General features: G+C 55.4%; 2 protein-coding genes across 2 annotated transcripts in view; one reads left to right on the top strand and one right to left on the bottom strand.

Annotated features, from left to right (window-relative positions):
• LOC111161074 (ubiquitin conjugating enzyme E2 G1) overlaps positions 1-2,230 on the bottom strand; it is a 99,287-nt gene extending 97,057 nt beyond the window's left edge. Inside the window, exon 1 of the mRNA XM_022524550.1 lies at positions 1,984-2,230. Within this exon, the coding sequence (XP_022380258.1) occupies positions 1,984-2,230 (247 nt within the window). The remainder of the gene's footprint in view (positions 1-1,983) is intronic.
• Positions 2,231-3,714: 1,484 nt separating this feature from the next.
• On the top strand, positions 3,715-5,275 carry LOC111161218 (cuticle collagen 7-like). Its single transcript, XM_022524807.1, has one exon. It carries the CDS (start codon positions 3,921-3,923, stop codon positions 4,353-4,355), a length of 435 nt encoding a protein of 144 aa, XP_022380515.1. The 5' UTR covers positions 3,715-3,920; the 3' UTR covers positions 4,356-5,275.
• The last annotated feature ends 20,061 nt before the right edge of the window (positions 5,276-25,336 follow it).

The following is a 25,336-nucleotide window of genomic DNA, read 5'->3' on the forward strand; positions in this document are numbered from 1 at the left end:
GAAAGAGATACAAGAATGTCTCTGAAAAGGCACCCAGGAATACCACTGATGGATGTGTCGGAGCACAGAACCTGGGGCCCTCCGGGGAGTGGAAAGACTACACCATTTTCTGCTCTGTATTTTTAACCAGTGCACGTAATACCTTCTCGAGAAATAAAACAATTCTGAAGTACCTGTGACGGGTCAGATTTCTCAGCATCGAGGAGCAGGCACGGCTGCGGAACCCGCGAAGGAGCCAGAGTCTAAGAATACCCACAAAGAAACACACGGCCTATCTGATTTCCAGCGCCTGTCAGGTGATCTCACTTGCTTCACAACAGCCACCACGATCTTAACAAAACAACCCTAAACCAGGGACTTTTCAACCTGGGTTGGTTTTAATCCCTCAGGGGACACTGGCAAAAGAGACAGATCTGGCTGTCACAACCGAAGGGGTGTACTACCACTGGCACCTGGTGGGTAGAGGCCAAGAACGCTGCTAAGCATTCTGTAAGGCACAGTATCTGCCCCAAATGTCAGCAGTCCTGAGTCCGAAAAGGTCTGCAACCAAAGGAACCAGGCTCCTCACCCCAGTTCCCAACCAAACAGACACACAGAGTAAACTGTCCCCTCAAGTGACACGTGATGAAGTCCAACCCTGACAGGTCAGCCTCATACAGCTGACCAGCACCGACACTGCTGTTTAAGCCTCAGAGATCCCAGCAGCTAGACCCGCTTCCAGGTTCCTCTTCCAAACTCCACTCAACTTGTTTCAAGACTTTAAAGCATTTATCACTAAGCCTGTCAAAATTCAGGCTCAATGACTTTAGAAGATAACCGTTCTTTAGCGTTTCCAAATGACATCTGAGGATCCACAAGCTCAAATGACGCCCTACTGACAACACACAACAGGGCCTTGGCGCTAGCGAGTCGTTCTCACGTCCTTCCAGAGAACGTGATACGCTGACGTTTCACTTAATGCTGACGTTTCACTGCCTTGGCATACTGTTCTGTCCATGTTAATTAAAATCCTCCAAATGTTGAAGAAATTAGGAAGAGTCCGTTGTTTCTGATCAAGAAGACAAGAAAAATTAACCAGCAGTTCAGCAACTTTATAAGGAGGCTTGGAAAATGACACACCATACCCTCTCCCCTCTTTAACCAGCCTTATCACAAAGTCCACCAGCGGGGCGCGGCTGGCTCTGTCCGCAGAGCGTGCGGTAGTCCTGATCTCCGGGTTGCGGGTTTGGGTCCCATGCGAGGCCTAGGGATCACTTAACAATAAAATCTTTTTTTTTTTTTTAAAGATTCTATTTATTTATTTGAGAGAGAGACAGTGAGAGAGATCATGAGCGAGGAGAAGGTCAGAGAGAGAAGCAGACTCCCCGCGGTGCCGGGAGCCCGATGCGGGACTCGATCCCAGGATTCCGGGATCACGACCTGAGCCGAAGGCAGTCGTCCAACCAACTGAGCCACCCAGGCGTCCCAACAATAAAATCTTAAAGAAGAATCAACCACAAATGAAAAACTTTGGAAAATATTTTATCATTTGGGATTCGTCTTGCCAAAAAGTGCAAAACTGAACCGAGAGGGCACCGACCTCTAGCGCTGAGCAGGAACGTCCCTCTGTGGACACTGTTGGTCACACTTTACTGTCCTGGTAACTGACTGGCTTCTCGCACCCCTTTTAAAGTGCATGTGCTCCCCACCGGGCGGAAGCCGGACCCTGTCTTAACACACCCAGTGTGCCCGCACTAACAGACCCTCAGGAAGGACCCCCCGCGAGACAGAAGCACACCCCGATCCTGCCTCCGAGACCAAACAGACACATCTACAACACATCTACAAAAATTCGAGGTGCGGCAGGGCGCTTGCTCCACCGCGTCCCCGCAGAGCTGCCCTGTCCCCCCGGAGTCCCTCCCCGTGCGCACCCACAACTTTGTCCCGGTCCAAACCTGCTGGCTCATGGTCTAATAATATCCCTAACCCTGACACGGTCTGTACCAGCCCCTGACGACCTTCTTCTAGAGGCCACCTGGTGACTGAGACAGCGGCGGCGGTCCCGGGGCGCCGGGGGGTGGGGGGGACTCGGGGGACTCGGGGGGCTCGGGGGGCTCGGGGGGCTCGGAGGGCTCCGGGCGCGCCCCCTCCACCCGGCCGGCCGCCGCTCCCCACGCGGGCACCACGTGGGGCTGCATTGTGAGCCCGCGCACCCCCCGCGCACCCCGCGCACGCCCGGCCCAGTGCGCATGCCCCGCTCGCACCGTCCTGGCGGAGTCGGAGCCAACCCCCTAAAAAGTCCACCTGGAAGCTGCAAACGGCCGAGGCCGGGACGATGGGGGGAGGGGGCCGCAGGCCCCGCCGGGAGGCCGCCCCGGCCGCCGCCCCGACCCGGCCCGGCCCGAGCGTCGCGGCTCCCGAGGCTCAGCAGGTCGGCGCGGGGGGCCGCGGCGCTCGCAGCACAAAGCCCGGGGCCGGCCCGCTCCCACCCTCCCCGGCAGGCGGGCGGACGAGGCGGGCGGCGGGAGCCGTGCCAGGCGGAGGCAGGCCGGGCGGCCCCGCGCACCCGCCCGCCGAGCCCCACGCGCCACGGCCGCCCAGGCCGGCGCTTTTGTTGTCCGCCCCAACTCCGCGGCGCCGCGCGGCCGCCAGAAGTTTTGCGCGCCTCCCCTCCGCGGCCCGGCCACCTCCCCTAGCCCGCCCGGATCCCGCCCGCCCCGGCCCGGCCCCCCGCGGCCCGCGGGGCCCGACGCCCCCCCCGCCCCCCCGGGCGACCCCTCCCCACGCCGGCCGCACCTGAGCCCCGGGGCCCGCCCCTCCGGGCACCCGCAGCCCCTCCCCCGCAACGTCCCACCGGGTAGTGGGGGAGGGGGCAGGCGCCGGGCCCGGTGCCCGCGGCGGGGCTGCGTCCCCGCCCCCGACCCCCCTCCCGACGCCGGCCCAACGCCGGGCCGGGCCGGACGGGCGCGCCGGGCTCGCCCGCGGCCCGCCCGCCCCGGAGGAGGAAGCACTCAGCGGCTCCGGCTCCCCGTGGCCCGGCCCGGCCCGAGCCCCGCCGCCAGCCCGCGCTCACCTGCCAGCTGTCTCCGCAGCAGCAGCGCCGACTGCAGCTCCGTCATCCTCCCGCCGAGGGCCCGGGCCGGCGCCGGGGCTTCCGGGGGGCCGAGGGCGGGCTGCGGCGGCGCCGGGAGCCGGGGGTGCTGAGGAGCGCGGGCCCCCGCGACGGGAGCGCCGGAGCCGGGGCAGGCCGGGCCGGGGCGGCGGGAGCAGCGCCTCGCTGCCGGCGCGGGTCCGCTCGGCTCGGTTCCGCACGGCGCCTCACGCCCGGAAGGGGAGGGCGCCCGGGCGGCCGCGGCGCGCACTGGGACTCGGCTCGCCCGCTTCCCTCCTCAGCCCGCCCGTCGGCCCCGCCGGTGCCTTCCCCCCGCCACTGCCTCACTGCACGCAGGGCCGCTCCGCGCAGGCGCGCTGGGGCTGCCCACCTCGGCTCGGCCCGCCCGCAAGCCCGACCCCTCGGCGGCCCGGCCCCGCCCCCGGTGGCGGAACCCCACCCCCCCGCGCGCCTCCGCCTGGCCGCAGCCATCTTGAAGAGGTCCGGCGCAGCCGACGCCCAGCGGATGCCATGACGGGGAGGTCTCGGAGCGCCCGGACGTCGCCCCCCGGGTGGCGGCAGGTGGGCTGGATCGCCGGGGCCGACGGGAGCGGCGGCCGGTTGGTCGGTCGAGCCGAGCTTGGCCCCGGTGTGCCCTGCTTTAAGTGGACCCCAAACGGGCTGCCCGTGCGCTGCTAGTTCACGTTAGAGAAGGCGCGGAGACAACGGGGGCGCAGGGCCGCGCGCCGATCGGACACACGCAGCGAACCCCGGGCAGGGGCAGCGCGGCGGGGCCGACTCCGGCCCGTGCGGTTCAAAACGCGGTGCAGGGGGCGCCTGCGGGGCGGAGATGCGGGGAGCCCCCTCTCCCAGCGGCGCCGCCCGGACCGGAAACCGCGAGGGCGCCGGCGCGCACCCGTTCCCTCCCGGACGCCCGTCCAAGCCGCCCGACGCCGCCGCGGGCGCGGGAAGGACGCGGGGAGTGCGGCCCCCGCCCACCCGGAGCGCCTGCGGCCCACGAGCCCCAAGAGAGCCCGCGCCCAGCCCCGCGCGCCGGGAACGCAAGGCGACCCCGAAGACCCCGGCGCGTGAGACCCGACGCGCCCGCGGCTGCCCCGGGGCAGGGACGGGCCCCCAGAGCGCTCAAGGGTGTCTGCGTGGAGGCGGCGAGCCGCCCGGGACGGCCCCGGTCTGGGATCGCTCGGGCGGCGCTCCGGAGGGCGGCAGCCCCGGCTGGAAGAAACCAGGCCTCTGGGGGCCCTGCAGCTGCCCCCGCTCCCGCTGAACAAACAGCCCCGCTTTCTGCACGGGACGCCTCCCTTTGAAAACAAACTTTGGTTTTATGGAAGCAGCCAGAGCGCAGAGTTCGTCATCACTGCGTTCCGGCTCTTGGAGATGCCCTCCCCGCCCCGAAATCCCACTGCCCCTGCTGACCCCCGTCCGGCTCAAAGCCCCTTCTTCTGGGAGCTACGTCCATTTACTCCGTATAATCCACGTTAATGCTGTTCCTGACTTGGCCGTTTTAGACCCTCTGTCCTCCTGCTGCATCAGATGACGGTTTAGCTTTATGTTACCTTCCAGCAGTCATTCTCCTAATATCTTTAAATCGTCACATTATATCAATCGGTAGTTTTTACGTTAATAGTTGTTAGGTCAAGAGAAATTTGTACACTGTTGTGACTTTGTAAATGTTGACTGTAATGGGTTATAATTGCATTTGTTCCTTAACACAGACTTTTTTTTTTTGGGCTAGAGTTTCTGATGATACCTTGTTTTCCTTGCAGTGTCTGGAGTATAATCAATATCCTTACCTTCCCTGTCCCACCCCACCCCCTGTTATTGTATTCTATCAAGCCCTTTTTCTTAGAAAACTCCTTCCATGAAGCCTGTACACACCCCTCTTATCAGGCCTGGTTGTCTTGAGCCATGCCTGCCATCAGGACGTCTTCTAGGGTTCCCCCGGACCACTCTCCTGGGCTCCGTCTACATCATCCCATATCTCAAGCATAATTCTTCTTTGTGTATTCTTTCCTTTTGCTGGAGCATATTATCAGATCATTCTGAGACATATGTATGGGGCAAATTTTCTAAGTCCTTCTATGTCCAAAAATGTCAAAGTTTTAAACATCTAAAACTTAATGCCAGCTTAGCTGGGTATAGAATTTTATGTTTAAAATCATTTTTTTTCTTCAGAAATATGAAATTATTGATCCATTGTCTTTTGGCATTCGGCGATGCTGTTAACTCTTATTCCGTTGTAGATGACCTATTTTTTTCTTGGATATTTGTGGCATTCTCTTATTACATCTAGTATTTTAAGGTATGGTGATAGCACACCTTGGTATGTCTATAGGGTGCTCTCTTTGTAATTGTGCTCACGGTGAATTTTGAGGTGAGACAATGGTTGTTTTTTTTTAAGATTTTTATTTATTTATTTGACAGAGAGAGATCACAAGTAGGCAGAGAGGCAATCAAAGAGAGAGGAGGAAGCAGGCTCCTTGCTGAGCAGAGAGCCCCATGCGGGGCTCAATCCCAGGACCCTGGGACCATGACCTGAGCCAAAGGCAGAGGCTTTAACCCACTGAGCCACCCAGGTGCCGTGGTTGTTTCATTTACATGTAGAGATGAACATAGGATAATGAGATAGTCTGCATTTACCTGCAGTATAAAAAAATTATTTTAAAAGCAGTTGATAGGTGCCTGGGTGGCTCAGTCAGTTAAGCTTCTGCCTTTTGCCCAGGTCATAATCCTGGGGTCCTGGGATTGAGCCTTGCTTTGGGCTCCCTGCTCATTGGGGAGCCTGCTTCTCCCTCTCTCTCTGCCCCTCCTCGCTGCTCATGCTCTCTCTCTCTCTCTCTCTCTCTCTCTTTCTTGCTCTCTTGCTCTCCCTCAAAGAAACAAATAAAATCTTTTTTTTTTTTAAAGCAATTGAGGGGCACCTGAGTGGGTTAGTGGGTTAAGCCTCTGCCTTTGGCTCAGGTCATGATCTCAGCATCCTGGGATCAAGCCCCGCCTCAGGCTCTCTGCTCGGCAGGGAGCCTGCCTCCCTCTTTGCCTGCCTCTCTGCCTACTTGTGATCTCTCTCTCTCTCTGTCAAATAAATAAATAAAATCTTTTTAAAAAATTAATTAATTAATTAAAAAGCAATTGATATTTGTATGTTGATCCAGACACCTCACTAAGCTCTAATCACTTATCTATAGATTATTTTGATTTTCTACAAAAATAATATGTGTCCAAATAATATCATTTCTATGTCTTTCTTTTGAAACATTGCTTCTCTTTGTTTCCTCTCCATGCAGGCTAGGATCTCCAGCAGAGTTGCCTAGAAGACATGGTAGTGGGCGCCATTGTCTTCCATTTTTAAAGGGACTGTTTCAGTGTTTTGCTATTAAGTCTCACGCTGCAATTTGGTTTTTGGTTTGGGGGGGGGTGTTTGTTTTGTTTTTTGTTTTTTGGGATTTTTTTTTGTAGATCCTTTTAACAGATCAAGGAAGTTCCCTGCCATACCTTGCTAATTTAGATATATTCTTAGAATAATTCCCAGATCTTTATCTATTCTGCAGATCTTTCACCAGAAGCTGCTATTGGCACACTCACCTAACGTTGTATTCGCTTACTTCGCAAGTGTTTGTTGAGCACCTGCTATAAGCTGAAGGTGGGTTTTAGGGGGATCTGGTTAGTTGGCTGAGTGTCTGACTCTTGATTTCCACTCAGGTCACAATGTCTGGGTTGTGAGGTTGAGCCCTGTGTCAGGTTCTGTTCTCAGCGTGGAGTCTGCTTGGGATTCTCTCCTCCCTCTACCCTTTCCACTCATGTGCGCTCTCTCTCTAAAATAAATAAATTAATAAAATATTTAATTAAAATAATAAAAATGGGGGCGCCTGGGTGGCTCAGTGGGTTAAGCCTCTGCCTTCAGCTCAGGTCATGATCCCAGGGTCCTGGGATCGATCCCCACATCTGGCTCTCTGCTCAGCCGGGAGCCTGCTTCCCCCTCTCTCTCTGCCTACTTGTGATCTCTCTCTCTCTGTCAAATAAATAAAATCTTTTTTTAAAAAAATAATAAATAAATAAATAAATAAAATAATAAATATGGTGATTTTTAAGACAAGGTCTGGGAGTAAACTAGGCACATCAGCTCAGATCCCTACTGTCATGGGGCCAATAACCAGTAGGAGAGAACAGTCAGTAAAAAAACCTAAACAAATATGGAACAATTCAGCTTTGGATTACAATCAGGGATATGATGGAAATAAAAGGGTGAGTGAATGACTCAAGAAAAAGGGTCAATACTAGATAAGGTAGTCAGGGAAGTCCTCTCCCAAGAGAAGGTATTTGGACTGAGATCTGCATTCCAAATAGGAGATACGATTTGAGGGTTCTGTGCAGGGGAAGCAGCTACTGTTCAGGCCCTCAGAGAGGTAAGAGGTCAGCTTGTCCAAAGGCTAGAAAGCTGAGCATGGGTGGGCTGGGTCCACTGGAGCCCAGTGAGGAGGGCCCCAAGATAGGCAGGCAGGGACCATTTTTGTAAGGGGTCTTGCTGACCACAGCAGAGAGTCTGGATTTTAGCTCAGTTGTGGTGGAAGCCTTGGCGGGTGTGTGATCTAATTTAATTTACATGGTCGAAATCTCCCTTGGTGCTTATAGAAAAGAGAAGAGTTTTCTGGAAGACCCGTTGGAAGCCTACTGCACAAGATGAGGCAAAAAATGGGATGGCTCGAGCCAGGACAGGAGTGGGGATGGTAATAGGCGTGAGAAAGGGGTTGGGGAATGGATTTGAGATACATCCTGGGAGTAAGAAGGAAGGGCTTGCTGGCAGATTGAATATAGGTGAATGGGAAAGACGATTCCTAGGTTTATGACTCCTGGAATAACTGAGCTGGTTTGAAAAAGGCAGAAGGGAAAATGGGCTTTGGTGTGGGGTTATCTACTTGGAGGACGTCTTTTTTTAGCTGTTTATTAGGCATCCAAGCAGAGATGTTGAATTAGCAGACACATACCTACACCTGGACTGCAGAGAAGAGAGACGAGGCCAAAGCTACAAGATAACACATTTGGAGAAAGCAGCATAGGCTTCGCAGGGAGAATGTGAAAGTGTGATAAGATTTTTTTTCCTTAAGCCTAAAAATGAGCCCAGCCATCTGAGCACCCAGCCCTCTGAGGTCAGGTAGAGCAGGAGGAACTAGCAGTGGAGGCTGAGAACGTGGACAAAAGGAGAAAACCTCAGATGGGAGGACATGTTCCCGGGAGGAAGGAATGGTCAGCTGTCGCATGCTGCTGAGAAGGATGTGGGCCGAGACGTGTTCGCTGAACCTTGAACCCAGGCCCCTGTTGCTCGCCTGGACGGGAGAAGCTTTGTAGAGCACACCGAGTGCCGTGGACTAAAGGCTGAACACGGTGAGAGGCCACGGGTCTCGGTGCTGAGGGCTTAGATGCAGTTTGTGGTCAGGAACTGAAAGCTCGTAGATCCAGCTCAGTAGTATTTTTTCTGGTGATGTTCAGCTGGTCGGGTGCACGTGGAGAAGGACGATCGCTGGGTGCCCCGGTCTGTAAGTGGAGAGAGATGGAGACAGGCGAATGCGTCGAGGGTATGTGAAGAAAGCGACTGTGTCTTGTCTCTATAGAGAGGGATGTGGAAACTGGAAGGAGCTGATCGGTAGCAGAGAAGTGATACAAACAATGGAGTCTTGATGAGGTTGAAGAACTGCGTGGCACAGTCACTAGACCAAACGAGCTGGGAGGACAGGAAATGCTGGTGGTGCATTGTTTGGAATCCAGAATTCAGATGTGATCTGTTTATGGTGTCAAGGTTGTGTCACGTGAAGGTGGGACAGGCTGGCTGGTGGGCGGGGCGCGGCAGTCAAGGAGGTGACAGGCAGGAGTCCTGGATAGGTCATTCCTGTGGGTCATGAAGTCCCCAAGCACAATGACTGCCGTGGGATAGAGAGGACGGCTGCGAGGCAGGGGCTAAAGTCATTGGTGAAGGAGTCCTTCAGGACTGGCAGTGGACCCACCAGACGGCATTGGCTTCGAAAGAGCTCGGGGTCAGGGAAAGAAAAGGAGAAACATCTGGAAAGCAGCAATGGGGGCAGCAGAGGCTAGGCCTGCCGGCACGGGGACTGACAAAGAGTCAGTGAAACAGCCTTCCCTTGAGAGGGTGAGGACACGGTCCTTACATGAGGGGCACCCGCGAGCACCTCTGACCACATGTCGCAAGCTCAGTGCCTGCTCTCCAGACCTGCTCCGTCATGAGCAATGGTGCCCACTCACCTGGGTCAGACACTGGACGGTCAGCCTTGGTGCCTCCCTCTCCCCACTAGAGCTGACCTATCACCAAGGCCTAAATGTTCCCTCCTTCGTATACCTGTGGACACTTCTGGATCCAAGCCTGTGGCCACTGCCAGGGCCTCAGTGAGGGTCTCCTGGCCACTGGTCTTGACACTCTCTCCCCTCATCTAGTCTCTGCAGCCACAGAGAAACATCCAAAATGCAAACCTGCTGTTGTCTCATTCCGACTGGAAGCTCTGCAGCGGCCCTGTGTGAGGCTTAGATCGAAGCTCCCAGAGACCGTCTGCCCTCCCCCGGGGCTCCAGCTCTGTCCTGAATCTCTCCTCCTTGGCCTCTTGTGAACACTCTCCACCCCCGACTGCACTTTTCTCCGTCCTCCAAAAGGTCAAGGTGTTTGAATTCTGTTTATTGTTTCTTTGCATGTTTGTTTTTGGCACCTTTGCTACAGCAATGGCCCAGAATATTCTTTCCTGATAGGCACCTGGAGGACTCCTGCTAATTCATTATTCGGGTTGTTGAAGGAACCAATTCCCTCCTTTCTCGATCTCAAAAGTAATCTTACTTTCTGCTTCCCATGTCCAGCGTATACACCATCTCCTGTCCCAGCACTGTTGTGCATATCGTGGTGTTTTTCCTGTTCACGTGTCTGTAAGCCTTGTGACGGCAGTTTCCTTCTCTGTCCTCAGAACTCAAAGCAACAATGCTGCGTGGTGGGCACTCGGCAAATATCTATTGAGTGAATAAGTCGACTCCATTAAATTAATAACAGGATAATCTTTCAAAAATTACTCTAGGCCGATGCTTATTAAATCCGGTGTAGGGTGGCACAGAGTGGTGTGGCAAGGTGTTCTTAAAGCTGCAGAAGAAGCCTCTCTTGGGTTAGTCTGGCTCATTTTTTTGAGATTAGCGAGTAAACAGTCCTTAAAGCTAACCCTATAACTGTATAGGCTTGTGTCAGGAAAGAAGAAAGACGGAACACTTGACAAGCTAAGCATCTAGTGGAAAAGTCAGAAAAGCAAAGTAAGCCCCAAGAATGGCACTGAGGCCTCTGGACAGCCCACATACAAAACACATGCAGCAGGACCCCTACCACACGCCACATGCGAAAATGACCTCGAAATGGATCAGGTGTGTAAAGATAAGGGCTGAAACTAGAAAACACTGACGGAGATCTTTGTGACCTAAGATGAGGCCGTGTTTTCCTAGACGCCACAAGCAACAAAAGAAAGAGTTGATACGTTGGACTCACCCAGAATGAAAACTTTGTGCTTCACAGGACACCAGCAAGAAAGTGAGAAGAGAACCCCAGGCACGTGAGAAAAGCTTCAGAAATCACATATCCACTCAAGGACTCTTGTTTAGAATATGTCAAGAGCTCCTACAACTCAAAAAAAAGACAAATAACCGATTTAAAATGAGCAAAAGATCTGAACCGGCATTTCTCCCCAGGAGACAGACTAATGGCCAATAAGCCCTTTGAAAGGACCTCCACGTTACTAGCCTTCAGGGAAACGGGATGCTTCACATCCCCCGATGGGTAGAAAAGTACTAACAAGTGTTCCCGAGGATATGGGGAGACTGGAACCTTCATAGGTGGTCAGCAGAAGTGTGAAATGGGGGCACCTGGGTGGCTCAGTGGGTTAAAGCCTCTGCCTTCAGCTCAGGTCATGATCTCAGGGTCCTGGGATCGAGCCCCATGTCAGGCTCCCTGCTCAGCGGGGAACCTACTTCTCTCTCTCTCTCTCTCTCTCTCTGCCTGCCTCTTTGCCTACTTGTGATCTCTCTCTCTGTCAAATAAATAAACTCTTTAAAAAAAATAAGTGTGAAATGGTGCAGCCACGGTGGAAAACAGTCTGAGACTCAGAAAGTTCAGTATAGAATTTCCATACAACTCAGCAGCTCCACTCCTAGGCATAGCCCAAGAGAAATGAAAACATGTTCACACAAAACCTTGTACAGGAATGTTCATGGCATCATTACTTGTAATAGTGAAAAGGTGGAAACAATTCAAATATCAACCTAATGAGCGGATAAGACCTGTGCTGGAATATTATACAGCCATAAAAAAGCACTGATACACGCCCCAGCAGGCATGAACCTGGAAGACAATGCTCTAACTAAAAGAAGCCAGACACAGGTGATTCTGTTCACATGAAATGCCCAGAATAAGCAAATCCATAGAGGCAGAAAGTAAATGAGTTGTTGCCTGGGGATGGGGTCGGAGGGTGGGTATGGAGAGGAACAGCTAATGGGCACAGAATTCTTTTTAGAAAGATGACAGTGTCTTAAAGTAAATTGTGGCGATAGCTGTACGAGTCTGTGAGCACACTAACAACCCCTGGGTTATGCATACTTTTCCGGGTGAATTGTATGAAATTATGGAAATTATACCTTAATAAAGCTGTTATAAAAACATACGCAAAGAAATGGGGAACATGTCAGAACCAAGAGCACGAGACAGAAAAGGGAAACAACGGGAAAACCAGTAAAGACAAATAACAAGGCCAACAGACAGTACTGACGATGTCAACAAGACTCCGGCAAACTTGACCAAGAAAAGAGAAAGCACTAGGGCGCTTGGGTGGGGCAGTCAGTGGACCATTCGACTCCTGGTTCTGCTCCCATCATGATGTCAGAGCCGTGGGGTCGAGTCCCACATCAGGCTCTGCACGGAGCGTGGAGTCTGCTTGGGATGCTTTCTCCGCAGCCCTCTGCCCCTCCCCACCCCGCTTGCCCGCGCTCACTCTCACGCTCACTCTCTACAGCAAAAATAAATAAACTAAAACCTGCCGGAGTTCACGTTCTACTGGGGCCTGACAGTGAGTAGATCAATCAGCCAAAGATCCTTGCAGCTACTGACAAGCGCTGTGAGGAAAGTAAGATGGGGGGTATCACGGAAGGCTGCCTGGAGACGATCCCAGCCAAGGCAGTCATGGAGGGCTTCTCCGAGGCGGTGACATCTAAGAGGAGGCAGCAGCGAGAAGTAGTGGGGCCGGCGGTATACGGCACCAGGAAGGCTTGGGGCCCTGGCCTGAGAAAGGAGAGCAGGGGACGCGGTCAGAAGTTCATGGCACTCTGTTTGCAGTGGGAAGTTTGGAGAAGTCTCTTCTGGTTCAGAAGTTTGACTATGAAAGGGAAAAGAGGCAGGGCAGCAGCTCAGGACAAATCTGTGTGCGTGGCCCGAAGAAGAGGGGACTGTCCTCAGTTACTCGTCCTCCACTGTTCCCCTTCCCAGGCGCTCTCCCGGGTTTGAGTGGCAAAACCCCTGCTTGTTTGGTCGTGGCGAAGTGAGAGTCCACATGGAGAAGTCTGGTTCCCCCTAAAGGGTCATTAGCTTCTTCATCCCTCAGCTCTCCCACGTGTAAACCGGGAAGGAACCCATGTGCCTCCGGGAGGTGCCGAGGGTGAGGCCTCTGGGCCCCCAGAGAAGGTGTTTGCCGGGACTCCAAGCTTCCCACGGGCTCCAGAGCAGCCCGGCCACCCTCACGCCCACCGGGGTCCTCATGGGGACCCTGACGGTCCCTCGGGACAGGGGAAGGGGCTCCCAAGCTCCTGAGGAGGCAGAGCAGAACGACAGCATGAGGAGTCGGCTCCGCTCGGGTTCGCTGCCGTCCTCCCGGAGCACACACCGTGGCCAGAAACGCGAGCTGGCTCCGATCTCGCTTCCAGAAAGCCTGACCCCCTCACCCGTCTCAGTGTTTGCCGGCCGTAGCAGCAGGGAAGGTGGTGCTGACCCTAGCGGGCCCGCTGGGAACGGGGCCAGCGCGCAGAGTGAGCACGGTTGACCTTTTCCAGAAAGACGACTGTCAAGGCGCTGAAAGACAGCTGGCCGCGGCCAGACGCCGGGGCCAACAGAGTGGCGTTTGTTGTTGGGTTTGGGTTGTGTTGTCTTTCAGGGTGAAGGACCTGAGAGTGAGCCAGGTGTCGGCGGCAAGGCACCCGTGAAGGAGGGAACAGGAGGGCAAGGGGCTGCCCGGGGCGCTCCAGAAGTGCGCGGCGGAAGGGGATGACACCTTCCCTCGGAACCGGGGAAGAGGGAGCCGAGGTGCAAACACGTGGTTGTCAGTGCAGGGCTGGAGGCAGGGCCCTGTGGCCGAGATGGGGACAGGGTGCTCATGGTCTAAGAAACAGAGAACAGTAGCAACGGCTGGCTGGGGAGCGAGGAAGCCTGGACGGCCAGGCAGGCTGGGAGCGCGGCCGACCTTGGCAACGAGTGAAGGTGCCGGAGCCGATGGGAGACTTTCCTCCACAGTGCTCCCCTGCCCAGATGCAGACGGGGATTTGGGATGCCTGGGGGCCGCTGTGACAAGCGTGAGCGTCACTCGCTGGACACGCCGTCACTGCAGACACAAGCACATCAGAGGAGCCTGTTCTGATCCCAGTATTCTTCCAGGCTGATGGGGAAGCCCTGATAAGGACTGATTGATTGATCAGTGCCCAGTAGGGGCTTCAGAGTCACGACGCTGAGCTTGAGACCGGAGCTGAGATCAAGAGCCAGATGCTCACAGGACCGAGCCTCCAGGTGTCCCCAGACCAGGTTATTCCATTGTGCGCACATGGCATGACTGGACACTTCACGACCTCGTGATCTGCATGCTGCAAACATGTGCCAGAAAGCGGCTGGTGCCTGTAACGGGATTTGTTTTCTGGGTAGCCCCTGGCATCTTCTGAATCCACTTCTTCTATGTTGGGGAATTCCTGCCTTCCAAAGGTCGCTGCTGGGACCTGCCCACCTGACCTCCTCTCCAGCCCAGGACCCACGGGTTGGACCTGGTCCCCCACCAGAGCTGAGCTCAGGAGACGGAGCCAGGAGGAAGGTGCCCTTGGCCTCACAGGACCCCCTTTGTGGGCAGGGCTGGCGAGGCTCTCAGAGACGAGAGGGCCCGATGTCTGAGCACAGAGCGGCTGCGTGAGCTGCTGCCAGAGCTGCTGCTCAGAGAGATGCCAGGGCTGGATGGACCCTGCTCCTGCCTGGGGCAGCCCAGCTCTGCGGCTGGCATGTTCTCCCAGTTTCTGGAGAAGTGGTGTGCGGCAGGAACATAGGGCGGGCCGCAGAAGTAATTTTCAGTTGTTTAATAGAAGCGTTAAATAAAGTTTTAAAGGTGAGGGGCGCCTGGGTGGCTGGGTCGTTGAGCATCTGCCCTCTCCTCAGGTCATGATCCTGGGGTCCTGGGATCGAGTCCCACATCGGGCTCCCTGCTCAGCGAGAAGCCTGCTTCTCCCTCTCCTGCTACCCCTGCTTGTGTTCCCTCTCTCACTGTCTCTCTCTGTCAAATAAATAAAATCTTTAAAAAAATTTAAAAGGTGAGATCATTTTATTTTTTTAATTTTTTAAAAAATTTTATTTATTTATTTGTCAGAGAGAGTGAGCACAGGCAGACAGAGTGGCAGGCAGAGGCAGAGGGAGAAGCAGGCTCCCCACAGAACAAGGAGCCCGATGTGGGACTCGATCCCAGGACGCTGGGACCATGACCTGAGCTGAAGGCAGCCGCTCAACCAACTGAGCCACCCAGGCGTCCCAAGGTGAGATCATTTTAATAGCATATTTGATTAAAGCCCACATATCCTAAACATTATTTCAACATATTATCAATATTAAAAAGTATCTGTGAGCTAATTTATATTCTTTCCTACACTAAATCTTTGAAATTCAGTGTGTATTCAATGCACAGAGTACACCTCCATTCAGACTGGCCACAGTTCAGGGATTCACGTGGCCAGTGGCCACTGCATGACAGTAGAACCCTCGCAGATCGGTGGCCTCCCATCAGGACCATCCGGCCGTCCCGACATCCAGCAAGCTACCAAACACTTTCATTAAAGTCCTCTTCTGTTCTAAGGGCATCACAAGGAGTGCTGTGAGTTACAACTGATGGTCATTTGGGGACGTCGGCCACGAGAAAGAGGGAAGGCTGCACGGGCACAGACACGACGGGCACAGACATGCCCTCCTTCCTGCTGACCGTGGATCCCCAAGGCCTGGAACAATGCCCGGTTCTCGCTCCTTGGACACAAGTTGCATGACTGAGTGCGGAAAATGTTCCTCCCTCCGTGAATCTCCCAGCATGGGTTCCTTTGACCAATTGCCTGGTGGTTACTAGCCAGCTTCATGCCTTTGCATGACCAGACCTGCGTCTAGCAGCACACGGGGACCTTGGGCGACGGCACCTGCCACGTGGGTCACGGCAGGAGAGACTGGCTCTAGGAGCAGACGACAGGAGCCAGCGCCTTACAGAGGCCTGGGGTTCTGACTCTGAAGGCGGAAGAGGGACTGGAGCCAGTGGCCGTGGCTCAGGGCATTGGCCCGGACATGGCAGTGAGCAGGAACGTCCATCCTATGTGAACTAGAAAAATCCCCTGACTCCTGAAGTCTGCACAGACCGTCGAAGCCCAAGGTGCGGCTCCCCCACCAGCAGAAGGGGTCCCCGGGGGCTCCAGGCTTCTGTCCATTCAGCACGTGCTGGGGCTCTCACTGCAAAGCTGCCCTTGTGGGGGGCCACGGCCCTGCAGCACTGAGCCCAGAGGCCCGCTACGAAATGCCGACCCCTTTCTCCGTGCCTGCTGGCTGCATCTTTTCGTCTCAGGAGAGGGAATGCAGGCTCTCAGGGTGGCGGTGCATGTTAAGTGTGAAAACACAGGTGAGACTCTGCGCGGCGCTGGGCTCGGACGTTCCCCACTGGCTTGGTTCCCCAAGGCCCTGCACAAGCCTGGTCTTCTGTGTGAGCTCTCTCGGTGACCCCCCGAGCCGGGCACACGATGGACATAAAATCAGCTGTTCTAAGGAATGCCGAGGCCCATTCTTTGCAGTGGTAAACACACACACACGCACAAGTATGATGACTAGAAGAGCCGTGAGCTGATTTCTTCAACATTCCAGCCGAGGGCTGCGGCTGCCGGACTTGGCGTTTCTAAACCACAGAGCCCACTTTCAAAGTCATTTACTTGGGGGGGATGGGAGGAGGCTGAGGGATAACACCCCTGTATTCCCGACCCAGTTCCACACTCTCAGCCTTTCAGACAATCACCCTTACTCATTCTTGCGCTGACTTCTTGCGTCGTCGTTCAGGGTGTGCAAACGAGGACAGCGCAGAGGTGGGAGGCCATGAGGACCGCCCAGACTCCAGACCGAATTCCTCCCCTTCGGGTGCTGTGAGTGCTGAAGAAAGCCAGGCCCGGAGGACTCAGACCGACCCACTGTTTGCCACTTGATGGGAGAAGACACTGCCCTCCAAGAAAGGCATTGCCGCCCCTGGCTGCCTTGTGGGGCTATCCTGTGGCTGGTGTAGGCTGATAGAATTCCATGATCAGAGCACGAACCGCTTTCTCCCTGCCTGCGTCCCTCTCTCTTCCTTCTTCTGGAAGGCAGTGTGGCAGCTGCCTATAGCCCCCGCGGCGTGTTTGCGGGGAGCCCCACATCACCACCCCTACAGCTCCCAGCCCGAGAGCCGGCACACCTCCCCGGCCTGGCCCTGGCTCCTCAGGCCGCGGGCAGCAGGGCTGGTGGCCCCGGCTCATCAGCCCTCAGGCGGGCAGAATCCCAGAGGCACATTCCACACCAGCCCCGTTGCCCCCGGAGGTAACCAGCCTCCCGCTCTTTCTCCTGGCTCGCTCCTGTTTGCTCCCCGCTTTACGCCCCCATCCCTTCCCGGGTCCTCCTGCCTCACCCGACAAGCAAGCCCCGTGCCTTCGAATCTGTGTCTCAGGCCTGCCTCAAGCCAATCCAAAAGAAGACGGGGTACATCGCCAGGTAGCAGCAAAGGCCCTTGGACGTCCAGCGGATCCTCACCATCCGAAACCTCTCTTACCCCTACAGTCACCTGACCTGGCAGCAAGCTCTGAGCCTCGTGCGGGAAAGGGCACGGCAGGGCACTTCTGTGCCCACTTGACTCCTCCTTCCCCTTAGTTCGGCTCCTTCAGGAGGAGAAAGGGCTTCATGTGTCAGGCCGGCGTGAACGTCGAGGGCAGCCACCGTCCCTGCCGCCGACTTCCCTGCTGCCCGTAGCTTCTGACGGTGGAAAACCCCGCACGCACGAGTAAACACGCGCGTGACAGCCCCGCCGCCCCCTCCTCTCTCCACCTCACGCTACCTCGGAGCCAAACCTGAACACTCATTTCACCGACAGCCTTCGGCATCTCTGAAACAGACGGACTCTGTTTTATAAGCGCAACACCATCATCGCATCCCAAATCACAGCTGCTCACCATCACCACTCAGTGCTCCCACATCCCAACAGTCTCATTACTGTTATTCCTCACCATGGCTTGTCATTGCTACCACTTACAACCCTATACTCGTGCAGCGCCCTGGGGCCTCCGTCCGTAAAGCATCTGCCTTTGGCTCAGGCCGTGATCCCGGGCTCCCAGGATCGAGTCCCTCGCGGGCTCCCTCCTCGGCAGGGGGCCTGCTTCTCCCCCCTCCTCTGCCCCTCTCCCCACTTGTGCGCACGGGCTCTCTCTGCCGAATGAATAAATAAAATCTTAGTAACACAGAGTAAAACTGTAACCTTTTAGTTTACAGTCTGCTGAGTTATAATCGAAATAAGGTCCATCTCTTTCAACTGTTCATATGTCTCTCAAGTCTTCTTCAGTGGATAGGATGCCCTCCCTCGCTTTTTGTCTTTCCTTGCAAGTTGCTTGTTGACGAAATGGGGTCATTTGTTCCTATGAAACTTCCTGAGGTCTGGATCTCCCCGATCATGTCGTCATGGTATCATCTTACACGTTCTCCTGTTCCCCCTGTGCTCCCTAACGTGGTGGTCAGAGCTACAGATTTGCTTGGATTGGGATTCAAGTTTGTTCTGAGACCTCTTCCTATGTGGTATTGGGGATTTCCATCAGGAGGCACACAGGCTGATTTTCTTTATTTTCTAGTGTCTATTTTGATTAAAACAAAGCTGTGAGGGGCGCCTGGGTGGCTCAGTGGGTTAAAGCCTCTGCCTTCGGCTCAGGTCATGATCTCAGGGTCCTGGGATCGAGCCCCGCATTGGGCTCTCTGCTCAGCAGGGAGCCTGCTTCCCCCTCTCTCTCTGCCTGCCTCTCTGCCTACTTGTGATCTGTCAAATAAATAAATAAAATCTTAAAAAAAAAAAACCAAAAACAACAAAGCTGTGATGGTCCCGCTGTCGTGGGACAGAGATCTGTGACTCACCTTTTGTAACCTCTGTGGTTCATTCGGCAGGTGCTTGGGGACTGTGGACTAGTCCGTCTCTGACAGCAACAGGGTTTTCCTGCTGATCACAGAGAGGGCAACGTCAGAATGGGACAGGGGCCGGCGAGGGGGCCGTGACTCAAGCTGTGAGGACACGGCCCCGGCCGCAGGGCGAGGCTAACCACGTGTAGGTGGTTCAGTATCCCTGAGCCTGGGTTTGCTCAAATGTAAACTGTGGTAAATAATCACATTGTAAGTCACCCACCAGCTCTGGAACACCCACGCTCTCGGTGCCAAGACATTTCCCCAGCCTCCTTTGGACCCCGGCTTCTGGGAGCAGACTCAGCAGGAATGTCCATCACCCCCACCTGCGGCAGAACCCCCCGGGGGCACCTGGGAGCGTGCAGCCCACCCAAGCCCCCGGAGAAGGACTTTGCCAGGGAGCCAGGGCTGACCTAGGACAGAAACACAGGCGCTCCGATTCTAACACCAGGCAGAAAGGAGACAGAACGCAGGGCAAGAAAACACGTCTGGCTTTGACTCCTCTGATTTTTATTGTTATCTCCCTCTGGTTCCCATCAATGAAAGAAAAGCAAAGCCCAGGACTGGCCCTGGCAGGGGCCTGTGGAGGGAGGTGGGGCCTCGGAGAGAAGTCTGAAGCTCGGGTTTCTCAGTCCTGCCTCCAGGGGGGCTCAGTGCATGGGACAGCTCAGGCCCCCAGCTCCCTCCACAGACATCCTCTGTCAGAGGAAGGAGCTGGGTGGGCCTGGCTCAGGGAGGAGCAAGGGGAGGGCCAGGCCAGGGCCGACCTGCAAAGGAGGCAGAGCCTAATCCTGTAGGAAGGGCTCCCCAGGGAGGCCGGGACCTCAGTCAAAGGGGAGGTCTGCACATTCCCTCTGCCCCACAGAACCTGTTAGGCCGCTGTCTTTAGCTCCTCCTGGGGCCAGCCCAGGGCCTGGCGGGAGACGCAGGTGGGCCGAGAGGTGGTGGCAGGGAAGGCTTCTGCAGGAGAGGGCTGGCTTCTCCAGGTGGGAAGACAGGTGGCCCCCTGCTCGAAGCCAGAGGAGGGCCCTGTCCCTCAGGGGTAGGCAGCCAGGTCTCCTCAAGGCCATTTTGCACTCCCAGTACTTACTCTCAGATTGAGGAGTAGGGTGGGAATCCTCTGGGCCCAAACTCCTGCTCTACAGATGGGAACCGGGGTCTGGGAGAGGCCCGCCCCTGCCCCAGGCCGAGGGGTATCTGATATGCTCACCCGCTTCTGTCATGGCGAGCTCTAGGAGAACAGTGACCTACTTTTTAAATTATTTGACAGACACATAGATGAAACTGAATTTCTAATATTTTGGTGAGTTTGATAGCATTTCACAAAATTCAAAAGACACAAGAAAGGAACTCTCTCTCCCTTGGCTACCTCTCAGGATGGCCTGGGACCCAGGCTGTTTCTTACTTACCCCTGCAGGGAGAGTGGATACATGCCAACGGTTACTTTGTGTGTTAGACCGACTCTGACAGTTAAGTAAAAAAAAAAAAACTTTTTTTTGAATTTTTATAATTTATTTTATTTTATTTTGGGGGTTTATAGATTTCGTTTCAGAGGGAAAAACAATTTAAAGATTGATTTATTTATTTATCAACCTATTTATTCATTTGACAGAGACAGTGAGAGAGGGAACACAGCAGGGGGAGTGGGAGAGGGAGAAGCAGGCTCCCCTTGGAGCAGGGAGCCCGCTGCAGGGCTCGATCCCAGGACACTGGGATCACGACCTGAGGTGAAGGCAGACCCTTAGCGATGGAGCCCCCCAGGCGCCCCTCCTTTTTTTTTCTTTTAAAGATTTTTTAGACAATTTAAATACAAGTCTAAACACAATTACTCTGTCAAAGGCAGCAATAAGGCCAAAACGTGCTCTCACTGCCAGATGCCCGCCAGCGTCTTCCGACTCTCCTGTCAGGGAGGAAAGGGGGTCCGACGTTTCATTCACTCACGTCCTTCTTCTCTGCAATGCAAGCTCCATTTCTCACAGACTCGTTCACTTCTCTGCATCTCTGTCAGGAACCGCAAACCGGAATCCGTCCTCCACGGCCATGGCAATGTCCGCTTGCTCGGACTAAGTCCAGGTCTTTCATGAAGCAGGAATTTACCGAGAGCTGTTCTGGGTCAGTCTTGGCATAGGGTTTCAGGACGTAAGGAACACGGTCATGATTCCCGGTGCGTCGCTATCCTGGCAGTACCACTGCGTGACTGGAAACTGCAGGCGCGCCCAGCCTGGCCGTGGGGCCCCAGGCCTCGTCCTCCCCTGCGGGGCCCCGGGGTGAGGCTGAGCTGCCAGTGGGGTCCCCGGATCGAGTCCCATGTTGAGCTCCCTGCTCCGCAGGGCGTCTGCTTCTCCCTTTCCCCTGTCCCTTCTCACCCCCCATTTGTGCTCTCTTTCTCTCACATAAATATATAAAATCTAGGGAAAAAAAGCACAAACTTTGGGTGCTGTACTGTCTGCTCTGTGCTTTGGTTTTGCTCATAACAAATCTTTTTTTTTTAAAGATTTTATTTATTTATTTGATATAGAGAGAGATCACAAGTAGACAGAGAGGCAGGCAGAGAAAGGAAGGGAAGCAGGCTCCCTGCTGAGCAGAGAGCCTGACATGGGGCTCGATACCAGGACCCTGGGATCATGACCTGAGCCGAAGGCAGAGGCTTAACCCACTGAGCAACCCAGGCACCCCACTTATAACAAATCTTGATCATATCATTTAACTGTAGTACCTCCCACCTCATTCTTTATAATAACACTTAATATTTAATTGTATGGCTGGAGACAGTTTATTTAACTGGCCTCCTATTTAGGCTCTGAACTTGAGGACAGTGGTTCCGTGGAGACCCTGGGGCCGACTGTGTGTGTCTTTGGGCACCTGTATACCTGTGGGGTGACCTTTGGAATGTGGAATTGGAATCGGAGAGATTCGGTTTATTTAATCTTCAGACTGAAATCTCCATTTGCCCTCCAAGGGGGTTGTACCAGGAACTCCCCTCTAATTCTGGGTGGTCCTGCCTGTTTTCACACACCTGTGCTGACCAGCATTCACCTTTGTTTGTTTCCGTTTAGCCAATCTGACAGGTGAACAATGGTACCTCGTAGTGTTAATTTCCATTGCTTATATTATGAACGAGGCTGAGGGTCTGAGATAGAAAGCCAGAGGACAGGTTTGCACATGGAATGGGGTCCGGCCCCCTCCCCAGACTGCGCCGCCCGTGCTCCCCTGCCTCACCCCAGCGGAGGCAAGGTGGCTGAGCAGCCTGGCCGCTCAGCCCTCCCCAGGGCTAGCTTCCCCGCCCCCGGACCTGGGATGAGTAACAGCTTCTCCTGGCTACCAGAGAGGCTTGCTTTATGCAGTGCTTTATCCAGGCACCCTGCTTTGTCCTGCTTTTCTGTACCCCAGGGCTGGGACTTGGCCTCAGATGCGGAGGAGGGATTTGCAGCAGGGGAGTGGCAGGAGGAGACCTGCTTTTATGGAAAGTGGAGCTGGGGTAGGTGTGGGGTGGGGGGAAGGCAGCCGTGGTTCAGGTGAACCAAGCCTGGGGGCGCCGGGGACACAGACCCCGAGACACATTAGAGATGGCCACGCAGGACTGATGGGGGGAGCAGAGGAGGGAGAGAGACAGGCAGGGGAGAGGGAGGGAGGGCGGAAGACGAGTCGGAGTTCGCTTGTGGGACGGACAGAGGACACGAGGAAATGTTTGTGGGATGGATGTCCTCCTCGTGGCTGCCGGACTCCAGCGGTCACATGGCCTCTGAGGGACGGTGGACTTGGCTGGTTTGGCCAGAGCAGGTTAACTCATCTCCAGGGTGTCTCCTGCTCCTGGTTTCCTGCAGGACAGCGAGCATGGAGCTCACTTAACTCCTGACTCACACCCTGGTCTTGCTCCTTTCATGGCACCTCTTCCTATCCCTCTGGCTCAGGGAAGCGTGGACCGGGGGTTGGGCTGCTGACCTGGTGGCCAGACCAGCTAGAGGAGGAAGTGGGTGGCGGACGGGGGATGGGGAGGCAGGGCTGCACCGAACTCAGGCTCCAGTCACAATCCAACTCGAGTGTGTTTGCTGCTGGCCTGAGAGCAGAGGTGGCCGACCAGACCTGGAGGCCGTCACCCTTTGCAGATCTCTGTGTTCTAGATCCTTCTCTGACTTTGGCCCATGTTTCTTTTGGCCGCCCCTCTCCCCGACAGTTCCCAATCCCAAATTGGAGCACCCACGATAGGCACCTTAGTCTCTCTGTCAGGGTTGACAGATCAATTTCCACGTCAGAGAGTGAATGATCTTTCAGTATAAGTACAGCCCAAATAGTGCGTGGGACATACTTATACTTTTTAAAAAGTTGCTTCTCTGATATTCAGATTCAATTGGGTGTCCTTTTCTGAACTGTGCTGACTCTGGCAACCGTGCCAGGCCTCCCCCAGTGGGTGGGGGCAGCCCCACCACCCGACCACTCTCAGGCCTCATCCTTTAGTGGAACCGTCACCCCATGGGAGCACCCGGGGCTTCACCTCCAGGCAGGCATGTGGTCCCATGACCGCACTGTGCGGGGGTTTCACGCCCTTTCAGGAAGGAATCCCAGCCCTCAGCCCTCCTCTCCAGAATCCAAGCTCCTGGCAAGCACCCACTCAGAATGGGGCCTTGGGGTTGGGTTTCCAGCAGTCCCAGAGGCCAGAGGAGAGGGCAAACCTTCTGAGGCCCCACAAGGGGCAGACAGGAGGTGGAGCGGGCACTTGAGGTGATTTGGGAAGCCAGTCCCTCTGGGTAGAGACCCGGCCCCCTCCCCTTGATCTGAGTTCCTGGGGTAGACCCCTTCCTCCCCCCATCCGAACTCCCGGGGGGAAAAGATGCACCCCCATTGAGCTCCTGGGGTAGAGCCCTGCACCTCCTCCCCCCAGCCCTGCTGCAGGGGTAGAGACCAGGCCCCTCCCTGGATCCGCACCCCCCGGAGGGAGAGACCCAGGCCTGCCCCCTTGCACACTCCGGGGGTAGAGCCTCCCGGCCACCCGCAAAGGGCAGGGTTGCCGCTGCACCTGGGACACTCCAGTGGGCCATCCCCAGTGGGCCATCCCCAGTGGGCGACACTTCAGCGCACGTCAGGGATGCGTGGGAAAGCCTGAGAAATCAGTCAAAACGAGACTCGAGTAAACCTAACCTTATTCTCAGGTGCTTTACCTCAACGTCTCACCTGCAGCTGGCGGAGGGTGCTGAGTCGCTGCGTTTTGAGTTTTGCTTCTCCTTTTAAAGTGTGTGGGCTGCTGGGGGTGTGTGTGCTTCAGGCCCCCAGGAACCTGGAAACCTGTAGCTGAGTGACTGAAGCCACGCGGCTGTGGGCCGTCTTTCCACACAGTCTCTGTTTCGTAACTCCGCCTTCCTCTTACCCAGCTCTGTCCTCCGCGAGGCCTGCGGGAAGGTGCACGAGAACACGGAATGACCACAGGCCCCAGTTTTATTTCAAAGCTGCTGCAAAGGGAGATGCTTTGGAAAGACTCAGTTGAAGGATGTCCTCTGAGTAGAATTTTTTTTTTAAGATTTTATTTATTTATTTGACATAGAGAGAGACACAGCCAGAGAGGGAACAGAGCAGAGGAGTAGGACAGGGAGAAGCAGGCTTCCCATCGGGTAGGGAGCCCGATGTGGGGCTCGATCCCAGGACCCTGGGATCATGACCTGAGCCGAAGGCAGATGCTCAATGACTGAACCACCCAGGCACCCCTAGAATTTTTTAATATGGAAAAAAAATGAGATAATCATCTCATCATTAGACTGGACTTTTAAAACCTGGGGAACCATCATTAGCCTGTTTAGCAGAAGGAAGGCTAGTGGTGCGCGTAGCTCAAACTTCCAGAGGAAGTCTTCATCTCAGCAAGGTCTACTTAAAACCGTCCCGGTGCTCTGATCAGGAATGGCACTTACGGAAGGGTCAAGGACCTCCATCAGGTTCTGCCCCGGGCGAAGCGCGGCCCTCTGTGAGACCAGGCCCTCTGGGGCTCATCTGTGAGGGTTGCCCTAGGGTCTGTGGAGCTTCTGGGCAGCTGTGCAGGATGGTCAGGGACAGAGCTGGGACCCCCCCACACCACGCAGGGAAACCTCCGCACACAGCCCTCTCCGTAACCCGCACCTGCCTTCCTCAGTGACACCCAGGACAACAGAGGGCACAGGGCCCCCGAGGGACACGCACAGCGCACATCACCGGCTCCCCAGGCTCCCCCACCCCGCCCTCACCACCCCATGCTGAACAGCACGCCGCCACCTGTTGCTGGCTGCAGGGCTCCCCTCACCTGAGCGGAGGAGCAGGAGGGTGACAAGGCCAGCCTTCAGTACCTGCGGACACCTGGACCCAGAACCCTCACACCTGAGAGCTGCCTCCTGGCCAAGCTCAGAACTCTTGGTGCTTGGTTTCTGCAGTTTTCTAGTGGGTCGGACAGGCTTATCCTCCACTCTGGGAGCTCTGGGAGCTCTGGGAGTCCCACCAGCCTCCCAGACATGCCGGCAGCTTGGGTTGGCGGGGCTGAGCATGCAGCAGTTCCTGCTTCTAGGGCTGGCTTGGGGTCCCCCCAGGGAGGAGCTGGGACTAGTGAGGGGGGCTTTCTCTCAGGTGCTGCTGTCTGTAGATGAGGAAAGTGGCTTCAGGAGGCCACCAGGTGCGATCCCTGGGACTTTCAGACAGAGGCCAGACCCTTTCCAGAAATTCTGAGGAGAAAATGCAGCGACCAACAAAGCCTGTATTGTCCTCACCTGGAGACCTACTGTCCTGCCTCCATGAGACGCTGGAGATGTGTGAGGCCATTTCTGGTCGCGGCAGTG

This window comes from Enhydra lutris, unplaced genomic scaffold (assembly GCF_002288905.1).
Source record: "Enhydra lutris kenyoni isolate GAN:26980312 unplaced genomic scaffold, ASM228890v2 scaffoldscaffold82, whole genome shotgun sequence".
Lineage (NCBI taxonomy): Eukaryota > Metazoa > Chordata > Mammalia > Carnivora > Mustelidae > Enhydra > Enhydra lutris.